This window comes from Ammospiza caudacuta, chromosome Z (assembly GCF_027887145.1).
Source record: "Ammospiza caudacuta isolate bAmmCau1 chromosome Z, bAmmCau1.pri, whole genome shotgun sequence".
Taxonomy (NCBI): domain Eukaryota; kingdom Metazoa; phylum Chordata; class Aves; order Passeriformes; family Passerellidae; genus Ammospiza; species Ammospiza caudacuta.
This window is the reverse complement of record NC_080632.1, coordinates 45024383-45044361: the sequence shown is the minus strand read 5'-3', so window position 1 is coordinate 45044361 and position 19979 is coordinate 45024383. Positions and strand designations below refer to the sequence as shown.

Here is a 19979-nt window from a genome sequence, read left to right as displayed (position 1 = left end):
GTGACAAACATTCTTGCTAGGTGCCACCATAAGGAGCAGTGACTGCAACACATCCAGCGTATATCCTTTGGCACCAGCAGAAATAAGCCTAAATACCATTCAGCTTTGAAGTTGTCAGTTGCCATGCGATATATATACTAAACTTCAGAAATCCTTGATGTAAATATGTCCTTCAACTAACCTCAAAGAGGAAATATCTTAAGGGGGAAACTACCTGGCAGCAGGGTAGGATGAAGCTGGAGAGGGGGTAGAAGATACCTTTGAGCAGACAGTGCTAGCTGCAGGGCAGCCCATATAAATGAGGAGGAGCACAGCAGGAGCGGCCTGTAGGTATTGCTAATGAACCAAGGTGGACCTGCAGACAGTGACTCACAAAGCTCAGATCACTGCTGGACATGACTCAAAGACTCAAGAACTCCCCAAAGGTCTTGAAGCAGAATGTGAGACAGGGAAGGGCGACAGGTATTTCTGCAACCCAGGGGAGATGGGACAAGAGACTGTTGCATGTCATATTGCCAGGCCCATCGCCTTAAGGACAGGAGTTCACAGTGCACTGCAGACATTCTAACCGTAGTTATTAGGAAAGCAATTGGCACCCCACTGGGTGCCAATACATTTTGGTGCTTTAAGTACACAGTCAGCAAGGCTCTGCTGTTTGACAGAAGTTACACATTTTAGTTGGATGATTCAGCCACCTGAGAGACTGACTGAGGGACAAACTGTTACATTGCATCTAAGAAAGCTCCATGGGCTCTGAGCAAAACAGAAACACAGAAAACATTCTGATACTGATCTTAAACCAGCAAATCAGTAGGAGTTCAGTCAGATCCTAAAAGCAAAGCTAATGATATCTGTAGTCACTTGTCTTTGGCATGGGCTGTTGTGCTTAGACATGTGAGAAACACAATTCTGGTCTTATATGTGTACTCATGAAGAATACATCTAGTGTTCTTAAACCTACAGCAATAAAACCAAATCAGAATAGAACGCTATAGTGATTTCACAAGAGTTTGTCATATTTGATTACCTTTCCTTTTTTAATAAATGTGTTTATGTTGTCCAAAAGATCTGCAGAGTTTTTATCACTTTTAGGTAGTTCAGTAAGCTCCTTGCCAATAAGTTCTCCCTTGCAGTACCCCATCATCCGTTCAAAGGCTGGATTAACATACTGCCAAAACAAAGGTACATTAGGACAATACTAAAAAAAACTTATTTAAAAACTAGTAAGTTATATATAAGTACCAAAGTGTGAAAAGTTATATGCTAAAGCCACAACCACACATCCCTACAATTCAGTGTTTCTGAATAAACAGTTTATATAAAAATACTATGTAATGGTGAAACATTTTATTCAAGCAAGAGAAGGCAATATGTAATCTATCAGAAGGCACAGAAAGAGAATTAATGCAGGTTTTACCAGAAACAACATTACTGAAAACTATAGTTTCAATGAAGTTACAGAAGGAAAAGTCTTATAAATTCAGCAGGCATCAGTGTGCAGCAATCAGAAATTAAGCAGTTCATTGCACAAGACTTTCTAATGGGCAACAAAACTAAAATATTGATATAGAACAGGAACTACTGAGCCAAGATCTCTTTGGGGTCCCTCTTTTCAAATTCTATAAAACAGTTAACATTTCCCCCCTACCTGAATGACGTGATCTTCACTGGTTATTTCTACAGCCTCCTGACAATGGTCTAATGCTGTAAAGACTGCATTACAAGCCCTGCAAGTAGCAAATGATTAGCACATTAGTTTTATTGTTAGAACATTTTGTTCACTATAAATACATGATTAAATTTTACTTGATAGATGAACCACAAAATAGCAGTTGTTTTGACTAGACCATGCCACAACCTTTATTATGACTTTTTCAGAACATCCAGCCTCAGACATCCCTGTTGTTAACGTGCTTTTACTGCAGATTACATTGTAAATGTGCTCATAGGTGCTGCAGCATCTTAAGAGTACGTTTGTATCTACACACATGCTCTGAACAGCAGGAATGAACAATTAGCAGTAAAATAACACACTACTATTACATCAGAAAGTTCTGTGATCATTAAAGATTGGAAGCACAAAAATCATGACAGCACATATAGACAAAGTTTTATAGTACAGCAAGTAGGTTGGCACTATCAAAGAAACTGTAATACAACACAGTTAAAGGAAGCAATTTGATCCATCTCAAAGTTCTAATAAAAAAATTACCAATTTTCCTTCTTCCAAGTAATAATGCAGTGACTTGATTTCCATACATCCTCATCTTTCAGGGCCCAGATGATCTTTGTTGCCTATTATTTTCAGGGCTATCCTTGAACTAATGCAGGAAAATAAAAGCCTTACCTTCTTGGTACAGAATTCAAATTGCTTATATTATGACTTACACAGGATGGCGTTAAAATTAATATACACTTCTAATATTAGGGAAAAATGTATATCTCATAGAATCATGGGATGATTTGGGTTGGAAGGGACATGAAGGTCATGTAGTTCCAGGACCCTGCCATGGCCCAGAAGAGTGAGAACTGGAAGAAACAACTTAGTCATACTTGCTTTGATAGACATCAGTGCCTTGTCTTTGATTTGGTCTGAAGACAAACTAATTATCTTCTACATAATTCTCATTTCATGGAGCTAAAATGCACCATGCATAAATATTCCTGTACAGTTATTACCTAAAAGAAACCTCTTGCTTCCAGGCTGCATAGCAGGGTTTGAATTAGTACCACTGACTAGAGAATTAAGAAATACAGGACATTACTACTTCTGCTTATTGTAGAAGTAACTCAAAACAAAATAGGATACACAAAGAGACATACGCAGAAACACAGACATGCAACCATGTGGATGAAGGTTTGTGGGGAAAAAGTATTTTGTACAGAAGATGACAGAAGTGTTTCTGCTCGTATAATAAAAGGAGCTTGGAGTGTAATTTTATATGTGATTTTCTAGCAATTCAATCTGGTTTCCACGTGTGATTTTGTGCTGTGTGAAGGAACTAATTTGTCTCAGTGATAGATGCCTGTCTGGTACATCAGCTGCTAACAAATGTAATTACATAGACTTTCTGTAAGAAAACACACAGATATGTCTGCACTATTCAAGTATTTTCAATTGATCTGGCAAGCAAGCCAGCAAAATTACAAGTTTAAATGGCCCATATCCCCTTTAATTAGCACACAGATGTCCAACCAAGTTTCCAACCAGAACCAGCTTTGTGGAAAAGTGGAGTCTGTGCTAGGAATGGAAAGCCACTTCTGACCACTGACATGATCTCATTTACTTCTCTCTGGGGCTGATGCTAGTTTTTCATCACATTTCTCTTGTGTCTGAACACATGACATATCCTGAGTTTAATTCTATCAACGAACTTTCTGTATTCTCTTCCCTTTCATTTTCACAAAGCTGTTTAGAAGATCCCCAGATAATCAACTAGCAGCACAGATGTGCAGTGCAGCACTCTTTTCCCCACTTAATTAAACCACACAAATGAAAAAAAAATTATACCTGAATGCCATAACCAGGATTGGCTCTGATTAGTTTTTAATGACATTTCTCTAATAAGACAGAGGTAAGGGGAAGACATTCTTGCTGAGTTTTAGAAAACAACTATTAAAATGGTGTAAACCAAAATCCAATTTTTTTCCCTGGAATTCCACCGTCATTGCAGTTTGTGTGCATGAATATGCAATCACTCAAAATATAAAGTCACTTTGGTATCAGTTTGCAAAGAAATCTTAGAAAAAATCAACTTGTGAAACAGAGACACTGAAACCTGTAGAAAAGTGATAGTATTTTTTGTAGATGGAACTCGAATTAATTTATGCCACAGAGAGAACAGCTCTTTCTCTGCATTTCTTTCCTATAGTTTCATATGGTTGCATTGCAAAAATATCGACATGCATGCAAAAGCACCAATATTAAATAAAAAATTAGTCACATTAAGGAAAAAGTGCAATGTGGGGAAAAAGTGCAAAAGTGGGAATGAGCCCCATTTAACTTCTCGATAACATATAAAACTGTGCTCCTGGCCTGCTGAGTCTCAGCCAAGAAAGAAAATAAAAACTCAGAGCTGAATCAAGATTGCATTCAGTTCAAGCCTCCTAATATGAAAGCTCAGACACACGAAATCAAGGATCACTTTATAAAGTTTTACCGTCACTTAAATTCACAGCCCACACCTACACTGACCAAGATTTCTCAGGGTACCACAGTTACTAAAGCACTGAGTTTGTCCATTACAAAAACACAGAAGGAGGAAATATAGAAGAGTAGTGCATTAGTTAACATACAGATGCAAGGCACACAAATGCTTAGCTGGGAAGAAGCAGAAAATAACATGATGCAATTGTTTAGACCAAGAGGTTGTCGTTTGCAGTTTCTCACACCTCTACATACCGTAATTTGAACTGAGATCGCACTTCCCCATGTTCTATTTGAACCAGTTCATTGTAACAAGCAGTTACGCTGCTGTTCTCCATGAATTGCTGGAAGACAAATCAAGAGTACATGAAATAGGCTGGAATAGTTTTAAACTGTTATTTCTGTTTCTGCATCTAAAACTTTAACTTTTTAAAGAAAGCTGGCATGAGGCCAGCAAAGGCCCACAAGGGTGATAAAGCACCTCTGCTGTGAGACAGGCCAAGAGAACTGGGGCTTTTCAGCCTGGAAAGGAGAATGCTGAAGTGGAGAACACATCAAGACATATAAATATCTGAAGGGAGACTGCAAGAAGACAGAGCCAGCTTCTTTCCAGTGATGCCCAGTGACAGGACCAGAGGCAATTGGTACAAACAGAAACAAAGGAGTTTCAGGGAGCCTGAATATCAGGCAACACTATTTTTTTACTGTGAGGGTGACCTGGGCACAGGTTACCCAGAGAGGCTGCAGAATCTCCATCACTGGAGATCTTGAAAAACTGTGTGGCATGGTCCTAAACTTGCTTTAGGGGACTCTACTTGAGCAGGGAGGCTGGGCAAGATATCCTCTAGAGGTCCCTTCCAACCCCAACCATACTTTCTTTTCTGGTAGAAAAAAGTTTTTGTTGTACCCTTTGTGTTGTGAATAATAATCTTTCCCTCAGGAATGAGTTTCTGGTTTTTAAGACTAAACAAATATCTAAATACAAAGCAAGTATAAAAATGCTAATTCCTTTGCTGCATTTTCCCGTTTGGTTTTAGCAACCCACCAAATACTCCAAAAAACCCCCAAACACAGTCTCACACAAAACCAGTATTGCCTTGATGTTTTATTTTGAACATCTATCCTTAATTCAGAATGGAAATGGAAAACCTTAGAGACATAAAACATACATGCTAATAAAAAAGAAAGAAAAATATATTTGGCATTTGTTTCCAAGCAAATATTGCGGCTAAAGCTCCAAAAGTGAAGCAACTTTGCTTCTCAAGTAATCTCACTGAGCTGCCACAGCGAATTCAGAAGTACACAAAGTAAGGAGCATCTGACTGCAGTGAAAAAAACTTTTACTCCAGATAGGAGAGAATGTTCTCTGTTAGGTCTAAAAGGTCTTGTGCTTGATCCTGCTGAAATCAGAAAAATTATGTTGCTACAAAAGAAGTATATTCTCTGAGTTCAGTTAAAGTTTATTGATCAATCACATGCACTGATTTTAGTTATCACAGGAAATGCCCTGTGTTGTCTCTAGTTCTCACAGCACAGCTGCATGCACAGTCCAGAGGAGCATGCAAACCTCCAAAGAATAGCTTTCAAGAAATCTGTGCTTCTGTCCTGTATGAAAAACTGAGTTTTGGAGACCAGTAGCTTAATTCCAAGTTGTGAGTAAAATATAACAAAAGTAACATTAAAAACAACTGTTGGCATGGGTCTGTTCCACTCCCTAATGTTGACACCTTGAAATATTTCTGTAACTTTCACCTCCCATGCTACAGAACACATGGGAAAATGAAAGGTACCATAAAAAGTTGGCAGAAACAAAGCAAACAATGTTGTGTTTTTGTATACCAAACAGCCTGCTAACAAACTTGTCTTCTAAAGCAGTGTAGACTGAGATTTTCAGGTTTTGGATGCTCTTTTAAGTATTCAAATACGTTTGAGCTAAATTTAAAAGAATGAGAACAACTCTCAATAATATAAAATTTATCTACGATGGCAACCTATTTTATGAAATAGACTTAGTAGATTATGCTAAGGCTCTTTATAAACTAAATTTTATAGTAGTGTGTTTTACTGAAAAAATTTAAGCACTGCTGTTCAATGACAAAATTCTTGGCACAAATCTTTTGCTAAGAAACCAGAACTGCAGCTTATCAAAGTGCTAACCATGCTCTTAACTGTTGTATAGTCTTCTGCAGATCTAAAGAATCACTTTATCTAAGTTCATAGTGTTAATGCTGGTCATTTGCTGGCTGACTCAAAACTGAGAAATCAACTGGGACATGAAAATAGCAGGAAACATATCTTTTTCTCATCTGTGCTTTTAATGTGACACAAGAATAAGAAGATTTCTGAACTTGCAGATATTAGAAGGCAGACAAAACACTTTATTTTTAAAAAGTTTCATATTTATGCACTACATTTTGATTTAAATAACATATACTTTTAAATTATTTTCTTCATTATAATGGGATTCCACTGTTGTTCTATGCAGAACTTAGTACAAGCCACAAGAATTATAAACTAGCAGTAATGCATTCTTCTTTTTGCTTAGCAAAAAGAATTCATTTTAATATTAAAGACTCCTTTTATTCCAATCTAGTAAGTTTTAATAGTATCTGGTCAATGAGAATAAACATTTGTTAAAGCGGTTCAAAATACAAGACAAGGTTGTAATTCAGTAACTGCAAACATTAAGATCTCCTGTTTGCTGATTTAAATCATAGCTAAAAATCAGTCAGGACGCTAAATTGCTTATTCAAATTAGCCCATCCTAAGTAGGCCACCACTATTAGGTTTATGAGGCTGAGAGGGAAAAAAAAAGCATAATTAATATCCTGGATTAGCAACAGCATTAATACACAAACACAAGAGTTGTTAATGATATAGAGGGAAAATCAGATGAAATGAAATGAACTTTCTTAAGAAGAAGGAAGAAAAACCAGAAATAAGTCAGCATAAAGAAAAAATTATGATTTACACAGATTGCAATTTTCCAAAAATAAATTTAATTTTTGCTGATGAGGAAGAGACTCCCTGCAAATACCACCTTTCTTTTGAAGAGGGGCATGTTTAAATCTTTGTGTGATAATGCATTTAGTCCCTACTGATTGCCATCCAAGCAAAAATAATTGCTATGTCCACCCCATAGCAAAAAGGAAACTTCGACATCAGATGTATTTTAAAGTCTTGAAAATGGTTCCAATACGCAATTATTACATTATTCAAGCCCTCTGATAAATGTGGGACAGCAAAAGAGAGTAGTTAGCACAGCTGTCAGGTGCAAAAAGATTCTTTTTTCCAAGGCAGAGAGTATCACAGAGCCATGTCTCACACCAGAGTCTCCTCTGACTTTATTCAGTACTACACCTACAGTTTTAATCTAGCTTACAAAACACATTGCCCTGCATTGTGTTCAAATGAAACAGTAGACCTGAGAAGTAATAAACTTCTCTTTGAAAAATATTTCAGCCAGAGAGAGAAAGAGAGAGAGAGGGAGAGGGAGAGGGAGAGGGAGAGGGAGAAACTACATTAATAAAGCACTGGCATTCTTGGGCTGACCTTTCTCTTAGACTAACATTTCCAATTTTCAGAGCATGTAAGTACTTTAGAAATGCTTTGACCCCACAATACTCTTGCAGTACAGGCAAGATCTTATACCTCTATTTTTGGGAGATCATCTGAAAATAGTAATTCTGGTTCATGTTCTGCTGTATAACCAAACTTGAGCTGAATGTGAGTTGGCTCAGACACTGGACTCAGTATAAGCAAAGGAGAATGAGATTTTTGCCTGAGTTAATTCCATCTCTTCTCTGATTTTCCTTACTACAGTTAATTTTCCTAAATATGTATAGTTTAAAGAAAATATATACAGTTAATTCTAACTAATTCTTCAGATCCGCTTCTTATGCCTAAGTACACATCCTTCCTTATGAATGGCTAACTTAAAAAATGCAGCTGGTTTATTTTAGAGTAACATAACATTAATATCCAACCAAAGCCATTCACACAAATGTTGGGAGAGGGTAAGCAACCTAGATTTTCAGAGCTGAGAACTCCTGCCTTTCTGCTCTCTCCTACAAAGCCCTTTGAGGAACAGTATGAACAGTTATCTTCCCTTCTGCTTCTGGTACAGGAGCGTCTCTAACTCTGTACTGAGAAGAATTTGTGCAAACCAACATGACAGACATTACGGGGGGAAAAATCTTCACGAGCTGGACCAGCTTTGTAGTCCCTTTAGAAGAGAAATCCCAGCAGCCTGAGACACATGGAGGGGTCTGGGTGACGAGTCAGCATGCTGTGATGTGTTAATCAGAGCCTCCCACCCCTGTTTCTTAGTGCAGTCATAAAACACACGTGCTACCCAGCCAGACCACAAGAAGGTAATGTCAGTACAGCTGCTATTCTGAAAGGACTACCTAGATCACAGAGCTTTTTGTTTCATATGCTTCTGGAATACTCCTGAAAGGAAAACTAAATCAACTGCCACTGGTTTCTTATCAAAAAAATTCTAACAGAAGAGGATGTGTACTTTTCAATTTGAGGAAGCAGAAGTGTTTGTAATTTATGAAGCTACTATATTTTCTATATTAAATAGGCAATTTATACATACCCTATCAAAGCCTGCATCAAGAAGGGGGAGAACAGAAGTCTCTTCTTGGTCAGCAGATCTACAAAACAAAATCACACAACCACAAAATTATTCAGGTTGGAAATGACTGTTAGATCATCGAGTCCAACCTCTTAACTCAGCAGTGCTAAGCACTGAACAGCAGTGAACCACTTCCCAAGTGTCACATCCACACATCTTTTAAATACCTGCAGGGATGGTGATTCCACTGTCCTGGGTAGCCTGGGTTGCAATGCTTGCAACCCTTTCAGGGAAGAAAATTTTCCTAATGCCCAATCTAAACTTCTCTTAGCACAACCTGAGACCACTTCCTATGGTCAGATCCCTTGATACTTCGGAGAGAAAAAACGTACCCCACCTGGTATGGAGAGTATATCCTCCTTTCAGGTACTTGTAGAGAGAAACAAAGTCTCCCTGAGGCTCCCTTTCTCAAGGCTAGACATCTCCAGCTCCCTCAGTCATTCCACACTCCTCAGGACTCATGCTCCAGATCCTTCACCACCGCCACTGCCTTTCTCTGGACTCATTCCAGCACCTCAACATACTTCCTGTTGTGAGGGGCCCAGAGTTGGACACAGGATTTCAGGTGTGGCCTCACCAGTGCCCAGCACAGGGGGACAATCCCTGCCCTGCTCCTGCTGGCCACAGCACTGCTGGCACAGGCCAGGATGCCATTGGCCTTCTTGGCCACCTGGGCACAGCCTGGCTCATGTTCAGCTCCTGCCACCAGCACCCCCAGGTCCTTTCCAGCCACTCTGCCCCAGCCTGTGGAGCTGCCTGGGGTTGCTGTGACCCAAGGGCAGGACCCAGCACTGGGCCTTGTGGAACCTCTCACTGTTGGCCTCAGCCATCATCCAGCCTGCCCAGATCCCTCTGCAGAGCCTCCCTGCCCTCCAGCAGATCAGCACTCCCATCCAGCTTGGTGTCGCCTGTGAACTGATTGAGGGTGCACTCAATCCCTTGTCCAGGTCATTGATACAGATATTAAGCAGGGCTGGTATATTATTTACTATAAGGCGACATAACACTTGAGGGTTAGATGGCATGAATCTAACATAGTTCTCTAAACATAATGAACTCAGTGAGAAGAATTTTTCCCTAAATACATACAAAAAATCTTACTCTTACAGAAGCTGGTGCTACAGTCTTCTATTATAGGTATTTGCAGCTTCTATACAACTGGATAGTTACTCCTACAGCAAACCTGACAGATTCTCCAGAGAAGTCGTGTATCTCTCTACATACACAGAAGGGGATTGCAAGACAAAGTACAAAGAAGATAAAAAAGACATTCTGTGATATCTTATGAGAAAAAATCTAAAAAAATATTATTAAGATAAAGGTATTTTCTAAGTAGTAAAATCTTGTTCAGTAGCGAATTTAATTGATTTTCAAATCTTGGTAGTAATAGTTCTCCTTCCACTCTATTTCCTAATATTCTAATTGATTTAGGAAATGAATAAGAATGGTAATGGATTCAGTAGTATGTAGGAGTTCTAACAAGGGTATTTGAAGATATTTGATAAATATATATTTAAGTAAGAATTCTTCCTAAATGCATGGGTTACGAATTACTGAATAAGGGTTTATGGACAACATTCTGGTGAATTTAGCATCAGCTGTATTGAAGTTTGCCCCATCACCCAGTTCAATAAACAACAATTTGTTATTTCTCTAGTTATTTCCTTTAGAAAGTAATACACACCTTTCTAGTTTGGATTTGTATTTTCCTTTCCTCTTAGAAATAACACATATCTGTCTGGCTTTCTTACTATAAAACCCATCATGAGGTGACAGGAAAATACTATTCAGCACTAAAGGAAAGATGTCGAACACTCAAATAAAACATCAAACATCACTAGCCCATTTCAGATGAAAAATACTACATTTACTCTGTAAAATTTGCTAGTAAGATACTTTCTGTTATTAAACAACTGTTATAGACTAGGTAACTGTTCTTATAAAGTAAAATAAAAAATCTTTCACAAACTAGTAATACTTACGTGCGTGGAACCACAGCAAGTATTACAGTATGCCCTGATAGCTCTGTGGCACGAATAGACCTGAGGAAACAAAAATTTCTCAGTTACACTGAATGCTTTCTCAATATTCCTCTGAGTACCTTCACTGAAAATAGAAATGAAAGTCAGGACTGAAAGACACCACTGAGGCTAGACAATACAATAGTGCACTGCCAAACCTAACTATCCCCATTTAGGCAAGCCATTTTCATTTTGGCACCAGATTTCTCATTTTGCTCTATGGAGGTAAGAAGGCAAAAGTTCCAAAACCTCAGTGTACAAACATCACTTTTCAGACCCACTCTTATGACCTTCCCTTGGGTATTTAGCTTATCTGGGGCAGACTGCCCTGAATGCGTGAGTCGAGAAAGGTCAGTACATGCAAAGTATCTTCAACGCCCTTGACTAATTTAAACAAGAATCTCTACCCCCTCTCAGATTTACCACTGTCCTTCTAGACATTGCAAAATTTTGTTTAGAGGGTGGGAAGTGCTATCAAGACATGAAAGTAAGAAAAGTGGGCATAGCAAATTACAAAAGACTACAGTTCATTAAATACCGAATAAACAAAATTTTACCATGTTGCATATTATTGAGAAATCAAAAAAGATATGACGAGATCAGAAGAACACTCTGTGTTTTACTGGCTAATGATAAGGTTTTTTCACTCATATTACACTGTTCTGAATAAACAATCTTTATGATTATCTGTTGATCTTTTAGAAGAAAGACCAGCACAAATATTTGAGCATTAAAATGCCCCTTGTCATAAACATGGCAACTTTCAGCTCATGGCAGACTAGAAGCACAGTATGGTGCAAATGGTATGCTTCAGCTGAAACTGTGTATTTTAGCAAAGGATCCCAATACTGAACACTTGTAATCTTAAAGCAGCTTAGGCACAACCATGTGGACTAGAAGAGTGATGCAAACTTTTGCGAAGAACTGGCAGTGCTTGACCTTGTGCACAACATTCACACAAACAAACACATTCCTTTGTAGTCTGCAGCTTCAGATTTTGCTGCAGCAGTAAGCCAGGAAAGAAGCAGCACCCACAGCAGGGAATGGTTTCACAACAGCTTTGGCTTATGCTCTGATAGAAACCCCATGAGTTAAAGAAAATTCTACAGTTCAGCTTTGGCACAATGTAGTTTTTATATTGTTGTAGATGTGTGCAAACCTCCTGGCCTCAGTCCCCAAACTTCCATTCCACTACAATTTTAGGTGTTCATTTTTTGTTTGTTGTTTTTATTTTTTCCCTATTTTTTGGTTTCAAATTAGGAGGTTTGGTTTCATACAACGTATTCCAAAGCTTAAGAGAAGCATAAGGTGCTTTACGTTACCTGCAGATATCTTCTGCATCAAAATACTTGGAGTTCCTGTGATCTATAACAATTATCTCCTGGTGCTTATCCAGGAAACATTCAAGTGCTGATTCCAGAGTCCAGGCAACATTGCACCTGTATCCTGCTCTGTCACAAGCCCACCAGAAACCATTGCTTTGGTTGTCTTCTTTTGCAAAGATTAGCAAAACCTGCAGAGGATGGAAAACAGCAGCACCACATTAAGCACATAAAGTAGTCTTCTGCATGGAGCAAGTCTTAACAAATGCTTCTGCCCTTTGAAAGATTTAAAGTCTGCTTTAAAAGTGGGAGGCTTGAACCACAGGTTGTAATACAACCAATGCAGTAGTACACCTTTCTTAATGGATACCACAGTTGTCAATAAATAATCAATAGTTAACAATAGTTAACTATATAAATAGTTAATGGTTTTAAACAAGGACTGTTTAAAAGTTTAGGACAAAACCACACGATGATTTTTTCCTAGGTCCTGTTCCAAATCAATCAGCAACCAACCAGGAGTGTTCAAACATCATTGCCACTCATCTCATCCAAGCTACACACACTTTTGATAGTAAGAAACTGTCTGAAATTCAGCTGCCTTAATTACCTCTTACATTCCCTGAAGAATGGGCAAAAAAACCCACAGTTTTATCTGTTCTTTTCTTCTTTAATCACAAAAAGTGGCGTTAACTAATATTATTTCAAAGCTGAAAAGAGTAACAGGCAAGAAGGTATGTACAGGAGGAAAAATATCCAAATGTTAGAATTTTTTACCCAATAAATTGTACCACACTGTCCCTAAGCATATAAAGTAGTTTAGACAATTTCAACTGAACACTTAAGGAACTGCTCACACAAGATCAGGTAAGAAGTGTACAGAGGTGCCACTCTGAAGATCAAGGAGATGCTGTAGGAAGCCTGTTTGCAAGCTGACATGCAGAATAGAAGCTGAAGAGAGCTGTATTTCTGTGCCTCTCATGTAAAAGAAAGTGTTTTTCAGAGAGAATAAATTTTTCATCCTTGCCCCATAACACACAATTTATCAGTGTCCATTTATTAATCTAAGTCATGCAGACATTCCCCATTACAGTTGCAGGTATTTACCACAGCGACTGATTACTATCCGTGCTACCCTATGTGTCAGATGAAGAATAGGGCTAATTTAGTACAAATATGCTGTGAAAAAGAAGGCCTCAAAAAGTCAAAAGTTTATCCACAGCTATTAAAATTGCACAAAAAGTCAGCAGCCAGAGATTAGTCATGTATAAAGCAAAATCCTGTTCATTTCACAAATAAAAGTAATCCCCTGACTTTACTGAAACAACGTGCTCAAGAAAAATATGCAAAATTTTGCTCCAAATGCCTGTAGGAAAGGCCAATAACCTTTATCCACCTTGCTTTATGCAGCTGTGGTGTCAGCACATAAATTTCAGCACCATCAGTCTAGAAGCTAGAAAAGGTGACAATAGCTTTCTTCTTATCTTTAGCTTCCTGGATTGTTGAATTCTAAACAATAAAAAAATCAATCATTGTTACTGTAACAGTCAGAGTTTCATTAAACAATGGAAGAAAATTATATGCTCACCATTTCTGTAAATATTAAGAAGGTAAAAGTTTCAATGTATTGGAAGGTTTTTAAATGCAGTTATCAATAAGCAGATTTGGTTTACTGACACTTAACATCCAAGGTAACTGTTGTCACTCTTTTTAATCCCTGAGGTTTTTTTTCCAGCCATCAAAAAGTTGGAAAGCAGTGACGTGGCTGAGCTGCAGATTTTCTACTTCCTGAGTGAAGTCCCTACTCTGATACAATCTTCTGTTTGGTTCCAAATGCTATTAGTTTTATTTTGTTCCTAGTTCAAAATGTTATGGGGAAAGAAAATTTGAGGGGGGTGGGGGTGGCGCGTTTTTTGATATCTTCCTTCTCTCAGCACTCCCAGTTTGGAAATAAAGGATGGCAAAATGCAGTAATTTATCATCTCTGAAATAATGGAGCTTAATTAAACCATACAATCTCTCCCTGGTAGCTGATTATCAGTGCACAAATCCTTCTGAGAATATTAATTTTAAAAGTGGTTTTAAGGTATTACTACTACACTTTCTCATTAACATTTGTATGGAGCTTACTATAAATAATCAAAACAGAATATAACTAGAAGTATACATGAACAATGCTGTCATAGTCAAGGCAAAAATGTAATAATCCATATAAACAACATGATCAAGGAAATGCTTAAATTCAATCTGTGTTCCATGCCAAAAAAACTTCATGTAGTTTTTTTTTGGTTGCATGATTTGCCAGTGTTACTGTAAAAGGATCATTTTACTCAGTGTTGCCCTAGTTTAGGAATACCATGGACTTTCTCTGTAGAGGCCTTTCCAATTTTGGTGATGTACTGAAATTTTTACTCTCTTTCTAAGTATTTGCTTGACACAACTATTGCACATCTAGTTCCAAGTTTATTATACAAATACAGAAAATGAACAGAAATTTGCTTCAAAGAGTTTGAAATACAAGAAACATCAGCTGAGGATAAACAAGCTACCAAAAGGAGAAAGAAAATTACAGCAACTTAAGAAGCTACTTAATCATTTTCAAATCATCATATCCCAGCAAGAGACTTTCAAATTGGAAAAGACATAGTATCTCTGAATAAAGTTACAGAGATACCCGTTATAATGGTATGAGGGAACAGCGAAATGCTGTGCATCATCGTGCTTCATTTGCAGCTCATGAGGGAAGATCACAGTGTGAACACTGTGAAAGAGATGATGGCAAACAAATGTCCTAAAAGGTGAGAAAGTGCAGCATTTGAATAGGAACACACTGAAACGCTTATGAGCAAACGTTTCTGCAAGAGGATCCAACACCTTTTTTATGTGCACTAATCGTTTATAAAAACCACATCTCCAGTATCCCCTGCAGAAAGCATATTTTTTGTGTACTTTCAGGATGGTCATTTCCGAAATCAAATCATTCTTATTTACAAGCCTTGGTACAAAGTTGAGGCAATTGTGCAATGTGTATATGGGATGTCTGGAGGGTTGGAGCTGGCTGGTTTGCTTTGGACTCTTCCCTTTGCCTCTTAAGGCCAGGAGCACCTGGGTCAAAATTCTGTACAAATGAAACCCAATTTTTACTCTGACATATATGGTCATGAAGTCCAGTAGGGAATCTATTAAATGGTTTTATGGCAGGTCACAGGCACAAGTGAGGTCACTTCTCAGACAAAAAATATGTGCCATTTTGAAGTTGCACAGGTGTCCCATAACAGCATAAAACACAGCAGAATAAAATGAAGTTTGCTAAGAAAAGCCTCAGTGGCAATTGTTTTAACAAATGGAACTTAACTTCTCAGACAATTGTAAACATGATTAATCATCCACAAATAGACATTTAAAATGTGATATTCAGTAGCTGTTTGCAATGCACAGAGAAACACATAATTGTATTGTCAAGATGGAATAAAAGATTAGCATTCATTTTTTTAATGTGGGGATCTGTGCATTACTTGCCGACTTATCTGAGGTAATGTGGCTTGTTCCACAAACACACAAGGTGGGTTTACATGAAATGTTTTACTTAACTGTAAGTAAGTTAATGTATGGCAACATCTTTAAGGAAAATTCTTCAGTTAATGATTTTACTTAATAATTTCTGCCTAAAACAGATTATTTTCTTACACAGATTCTCAGTTGTAAAATGTAAAGACAAAATAACACCCCCATCTAAAAAGATACCAAGAAGAATGTCAATTTTTGAAAACAAGAAAAATCCAACTTTGCCTTGGGCAAATCAAATTTCTATGGAGTAATATCCTGAAAAAACACTGAGAGTATTTGTAGTTGCTAAATATCTTTTGGATAATCTTTCTGAAGATGAACATGATCTAAAAATATTTTTCTGTGAAGTTACACATTTCTATGTTAAAATTCCCTGCAAAACTGAAGGTTGTTCTGCTGTTGAAGTCACTACTCCTCAGTCTTATTACAATATAAACAAGTAATTTCATCAGATTGAGTAATCATGGAGATTACATTCATAAAGCCATTCATATGGCTTTACATTCAAGACTGAATGTAAAGCCATAAAAATGTAAAGCTTTATGATACTTTTCTTCCACACATAGATTTTTCACAGAAAGGGTGCTTGGTGACTAAATGTGTCTGTATTTTACAGAATTAACCAACTCATAAATTAATTCAGATGAATTATGTATCACTAAAACAATGTTAAAAACTAAAAGACTATTTAATTTCCTATAATCCGAGAGTTCCAACATCCACTATAAGCGGAAAAAAATAGCACTTGGTATCTGATACTATCACAGGAACAAAATGAACAGAAAATGAAGCATGTATGGATAAGAGCTGTTGTTCTTTAGCTGAATTTGAACCTGTCTTCTTGGAGGACATTTCTTGAATTGGTGGTCTGTAAAACATAGTTCTCTGTCCTGTTACAGTTCTCTGTCCTGTTGTGCAAAACCCAGCAAAACTGAACATATACCTAAATTTCATGAAGCTCTCTGCTGTGGTATAGCAAAACTGAACAGGTTTTAATATCCATAGAGGCAGCTCTTTCCCTGGTTGATGCACATACACTCACACTCCTACCAGTAGGACAGAAACAAGGAATGAGGGGATGTTAGTGGAAATTTAAGGGTCTTATTTACTGAGTTAATTTACTTGTAGGTCTTCTCAAGCAATCAGATACACAAAACACACATCATTCCTCTTACGGTCCTTGTACAAGTGAAATTAAAATATTATAGTTAACTAAAGACTTTGAACCTTAACTTCTTCATCTATCAGTACTGAATTGGCTCTCTTAGAAACTGAAGGAGCATCTTACCTGAATTGGGTATTGTGTCAGTCTCATGGGCCCGACTTGTACTTCTGCAGTTGAAGCCTGATAAAGAAATACAGATTTTTTTTCATTGTCATTCTTAAGAAGGCAGCATTTTACATACAAGAATTAAAGGTCAAACAGAACCATGAAAGATGCTAAAAAGCACACTGGCATATGAACACCAGTAATTTCATTACTTTGAAGTGCATCTCACATGATAATCTTTACCGAATTCCTATTTTTGTATTACTTGCCTGTAAGTTAAAAATGCTAGGGTTTTAAATAAGGAAGCAAGAAACACTTTCTTTTCCCTGTTTCCCCAACAGAGTACCTAGGTTATCTAGAAGGACTTTGTTTTTGCTGGAGACTAGAAAGCTATTTATCTCTGGCCAAAAGTTATTCATTAGAATGTAATACAGAACGTTTTTTAAAGGTCTTGTGAAATATTCTAAATAATAATGTTTTAGTGGGATTCATAGGGAAAGAAGTGACTTTTGAGAAAAGGGAATTTGTTTGGGTTGCAGACTGAGAGTTGTTTTCCTGAACCATAGCCTTCAGTTTTCAGGTAAAAATATCACTACCATGTGAGCCATGACATTTTCAGAAGATATGATAGCACACCATAATTTAAACCGGCTGCAAGAAAGCCAGTACATGTGGGCTGTGGCTGCTTTGTTTGTTACACTTCTTAGGAACTGGACTACGTTAATACTTTTTGTGTCTTGATACATTTCGGTACACTTCTCCTGTACACTACTGATTTGTTTCACTTCAAACCATTAGCTTCAGAAGGTTGTTAAGCAACAGAACAATACATATGCCTGCACACAGGTGCACCTACTTAATGAGAAGAGTCTTTAAACCTTTACAATGTTCGTGCATAGGGAGAATTAGCTGCAAGTTATCAATCTCCAAAAGGGCACACTCCTTGCTTTCATGGTCACCAGTTACTCCAGGTGCCCCAGGTGTAGATGAGTTAAAACAATCACCCTGCAAGACATGTAATCTGACCAAAACCCTAATTGCAGGCAGATTCCCAAGGCCATTCCCTGGCACACAGGAATGCTGGAGCCTTACTTCTGTGGCATTTTTCTCTGTGGTGCTCATTAGTCTTGAGCCTTTTATACAGGCAATACTTAATCCTTTAAAAATCTATTTTTCAAATGAATGTGTATAAACATTTCAAACAGATGAAGTTCCCGGTATTCTACTCTTTTCTTTTAGAGAATACAATGCAGTGTTAAGCATTAACAGCCTGGCCTGCACGTGAGACAATGGCATTATGTATAGCTACAACTGACACGTTGGACTTTCATGCACCAGTGCGCATCGATTCTTCTCAGCTCAACAACCTACGTCAGAAGGTGGTAACGGGCAGGACTCCAAAAGATTAAACTACAAAGCCTGCCACTGTTTTCCAAAGCAAAAACTGCCCCCAATATAAGTGTAGTTAACCTCTCCTTTTCTCACAGAAAAGCTTCACTTCCCACTAGAGCTCCTGCTGTAGCTGAATGTAGCTTAGTTCCAGTAAGCATATCTGAACAGAAATGGAAGTTAGCACCCATCATCAACCATGAGTTAAGAGTAAGTTAAAGAAACAGCTCTCTGAAAGCTCACAGCTCCTATTCCCCCAAATCAAAAGAGAAAAACAGCACATTCAAACTCCAATGATACTCAATAGGAAACTCTTAAATATTTTATTATCATACACTTTGATTAAAAAAAAGTCTCAAAGTGATCTCATTAGACAAATCTGTAAGACTACACAACAGACTTCAGTCAGTCTCAGAGCAAAAGCATGTTTTTTGAAAATACATAGCTCAAACTGTCTCAGAAGGTGTGGATCAAAAGCATAAGATTCTTCAACAAAAGAAGTCACCAGTACAAAAGAAGAATACAGACACATCCATGTATGTTGGGACACAGATATTTATTTTATTCTCTATTTACTAATGCCAGGGAAATATCAGGGAACTCACATTATAAATGAATGCCTTCCACTTTATACTGCTTTTGAAGATATTCAGAGTTAGTCACTCTGTATTGTCAAAAATGGAATAACTGTGTCCAAGACACAGATCAATGCAGGCAAGTCTATCAAGTCCTTTACAGATATTACTTTATATAGATTAGCCACTTTTCTTATCCTGTTTACTTTAAAAAAACAGCAACAAAATAATCCACTCACTCAGACTCTGACTCAGAGTTTTTCTCCCGGCTGTTTCTGTGTCAGCCTCATGAATGAATAGAAAACACTTGAATAGAAGGACAAAAAAAATCAGGGTCTTTATCCTCCTCCTTTCCTTCCAGATTCAGGGTGCTCCTGCCTTTCCTAATAGCAGGAAAGTTAGGTGAAAATTAGAAAATCAGAGACTCCTGATGTAGGTGAACATGTCCCTGTACTGCTCAGTGCAGACTCAATGGGGTCAGAACCATGGAGGGATGCAGAATAGGTGCTGTTCTACCTGAAAGATTGCTATGTATTGTCTTTGAGTTCCTAAGATGCTCAACTTCATTACTTATACAATGCACAGAAACAGATGGGACAAATTAAGGTTGGTAATGAACCTGAATATGGGAAGGATAAATAAACCTTCTCATTAGATATAGCAAAAAACATGTCTGACATCCTCCTTTCTGGTCTTTAAGTTCTGAGTCTTGTTTCACAACCTGAATCAGACCCTTGGATTTATATGCCCAAACTGCTGTAGGTATAGGTGACTGACTCACTTTCCTCTGTCAAACTCAGCTAAAGGAGGCAGCAAAAATAAAGACGTGTGCCTGGCCTTCACAAATGCCCTACAGATCTCTCACTTACCTGAAGGAACTAATTCCACATCTTCTGAACTCCCAGAAGAATCTGACCATGTGGACATTGCATATTACTGATACCATGACCATACCTCTGTTCATTTCCTCACTTAAGTGAATAGCACATTACTGATGATTTCCAATTTAAATAAAGCTCTCATTATTTGACTGACTGCCAGGAAGG

General features: G+C 37.7%; 1 protein-coding gene across 10 annotated transcripts in view; it reads right to left on the bottom strand.

The window, feature by feature from the left end:
- PDE8B (phosphodiesterase 8B) overlaps window positions 1-19979 on the bottom strand; it is a 70361-nt gene that overhangs the window by 23910 nt on the left and 26472 nt on the right. For 6 of the 10 annotated variants that reach the window (XM_058823256.1, XM_058823258.1, XM_058823263.1 and 3 more), the window contains 7 exons: window positions 16988-17044; window positions 12133-12323; window positions 10772-10831; window positions 8751-8808; window positions 4403-4491; window positions 1649-1727; window positions 1028-1168 (listed from right to left, as the gene is read on the bottom strand). In XM_058823256.1, the coding sequence (XP_058679239.1) occupies window positions 1028-1168; window positions 1649-1727; window positions 4403-4491; window positions 8751-8808; window positions 10772-10831; window positions 12133-12323; window positions 16988-17044 (675 nt within the window). The remainder of the gene's footprint in view (window positions 1-1027; window positions 1169-1648; window positions 1728-4402; window positions 4492-8750; window positions 8809-10771; window positions 10832-12132; window positions 12324-16987; window positions 17045-19979) is intronic. The other 4 variants (XM_058823261.1, XM_058823265.1, XM_058823264.1 and 1 more) reach the window with 2 other exon arrangements.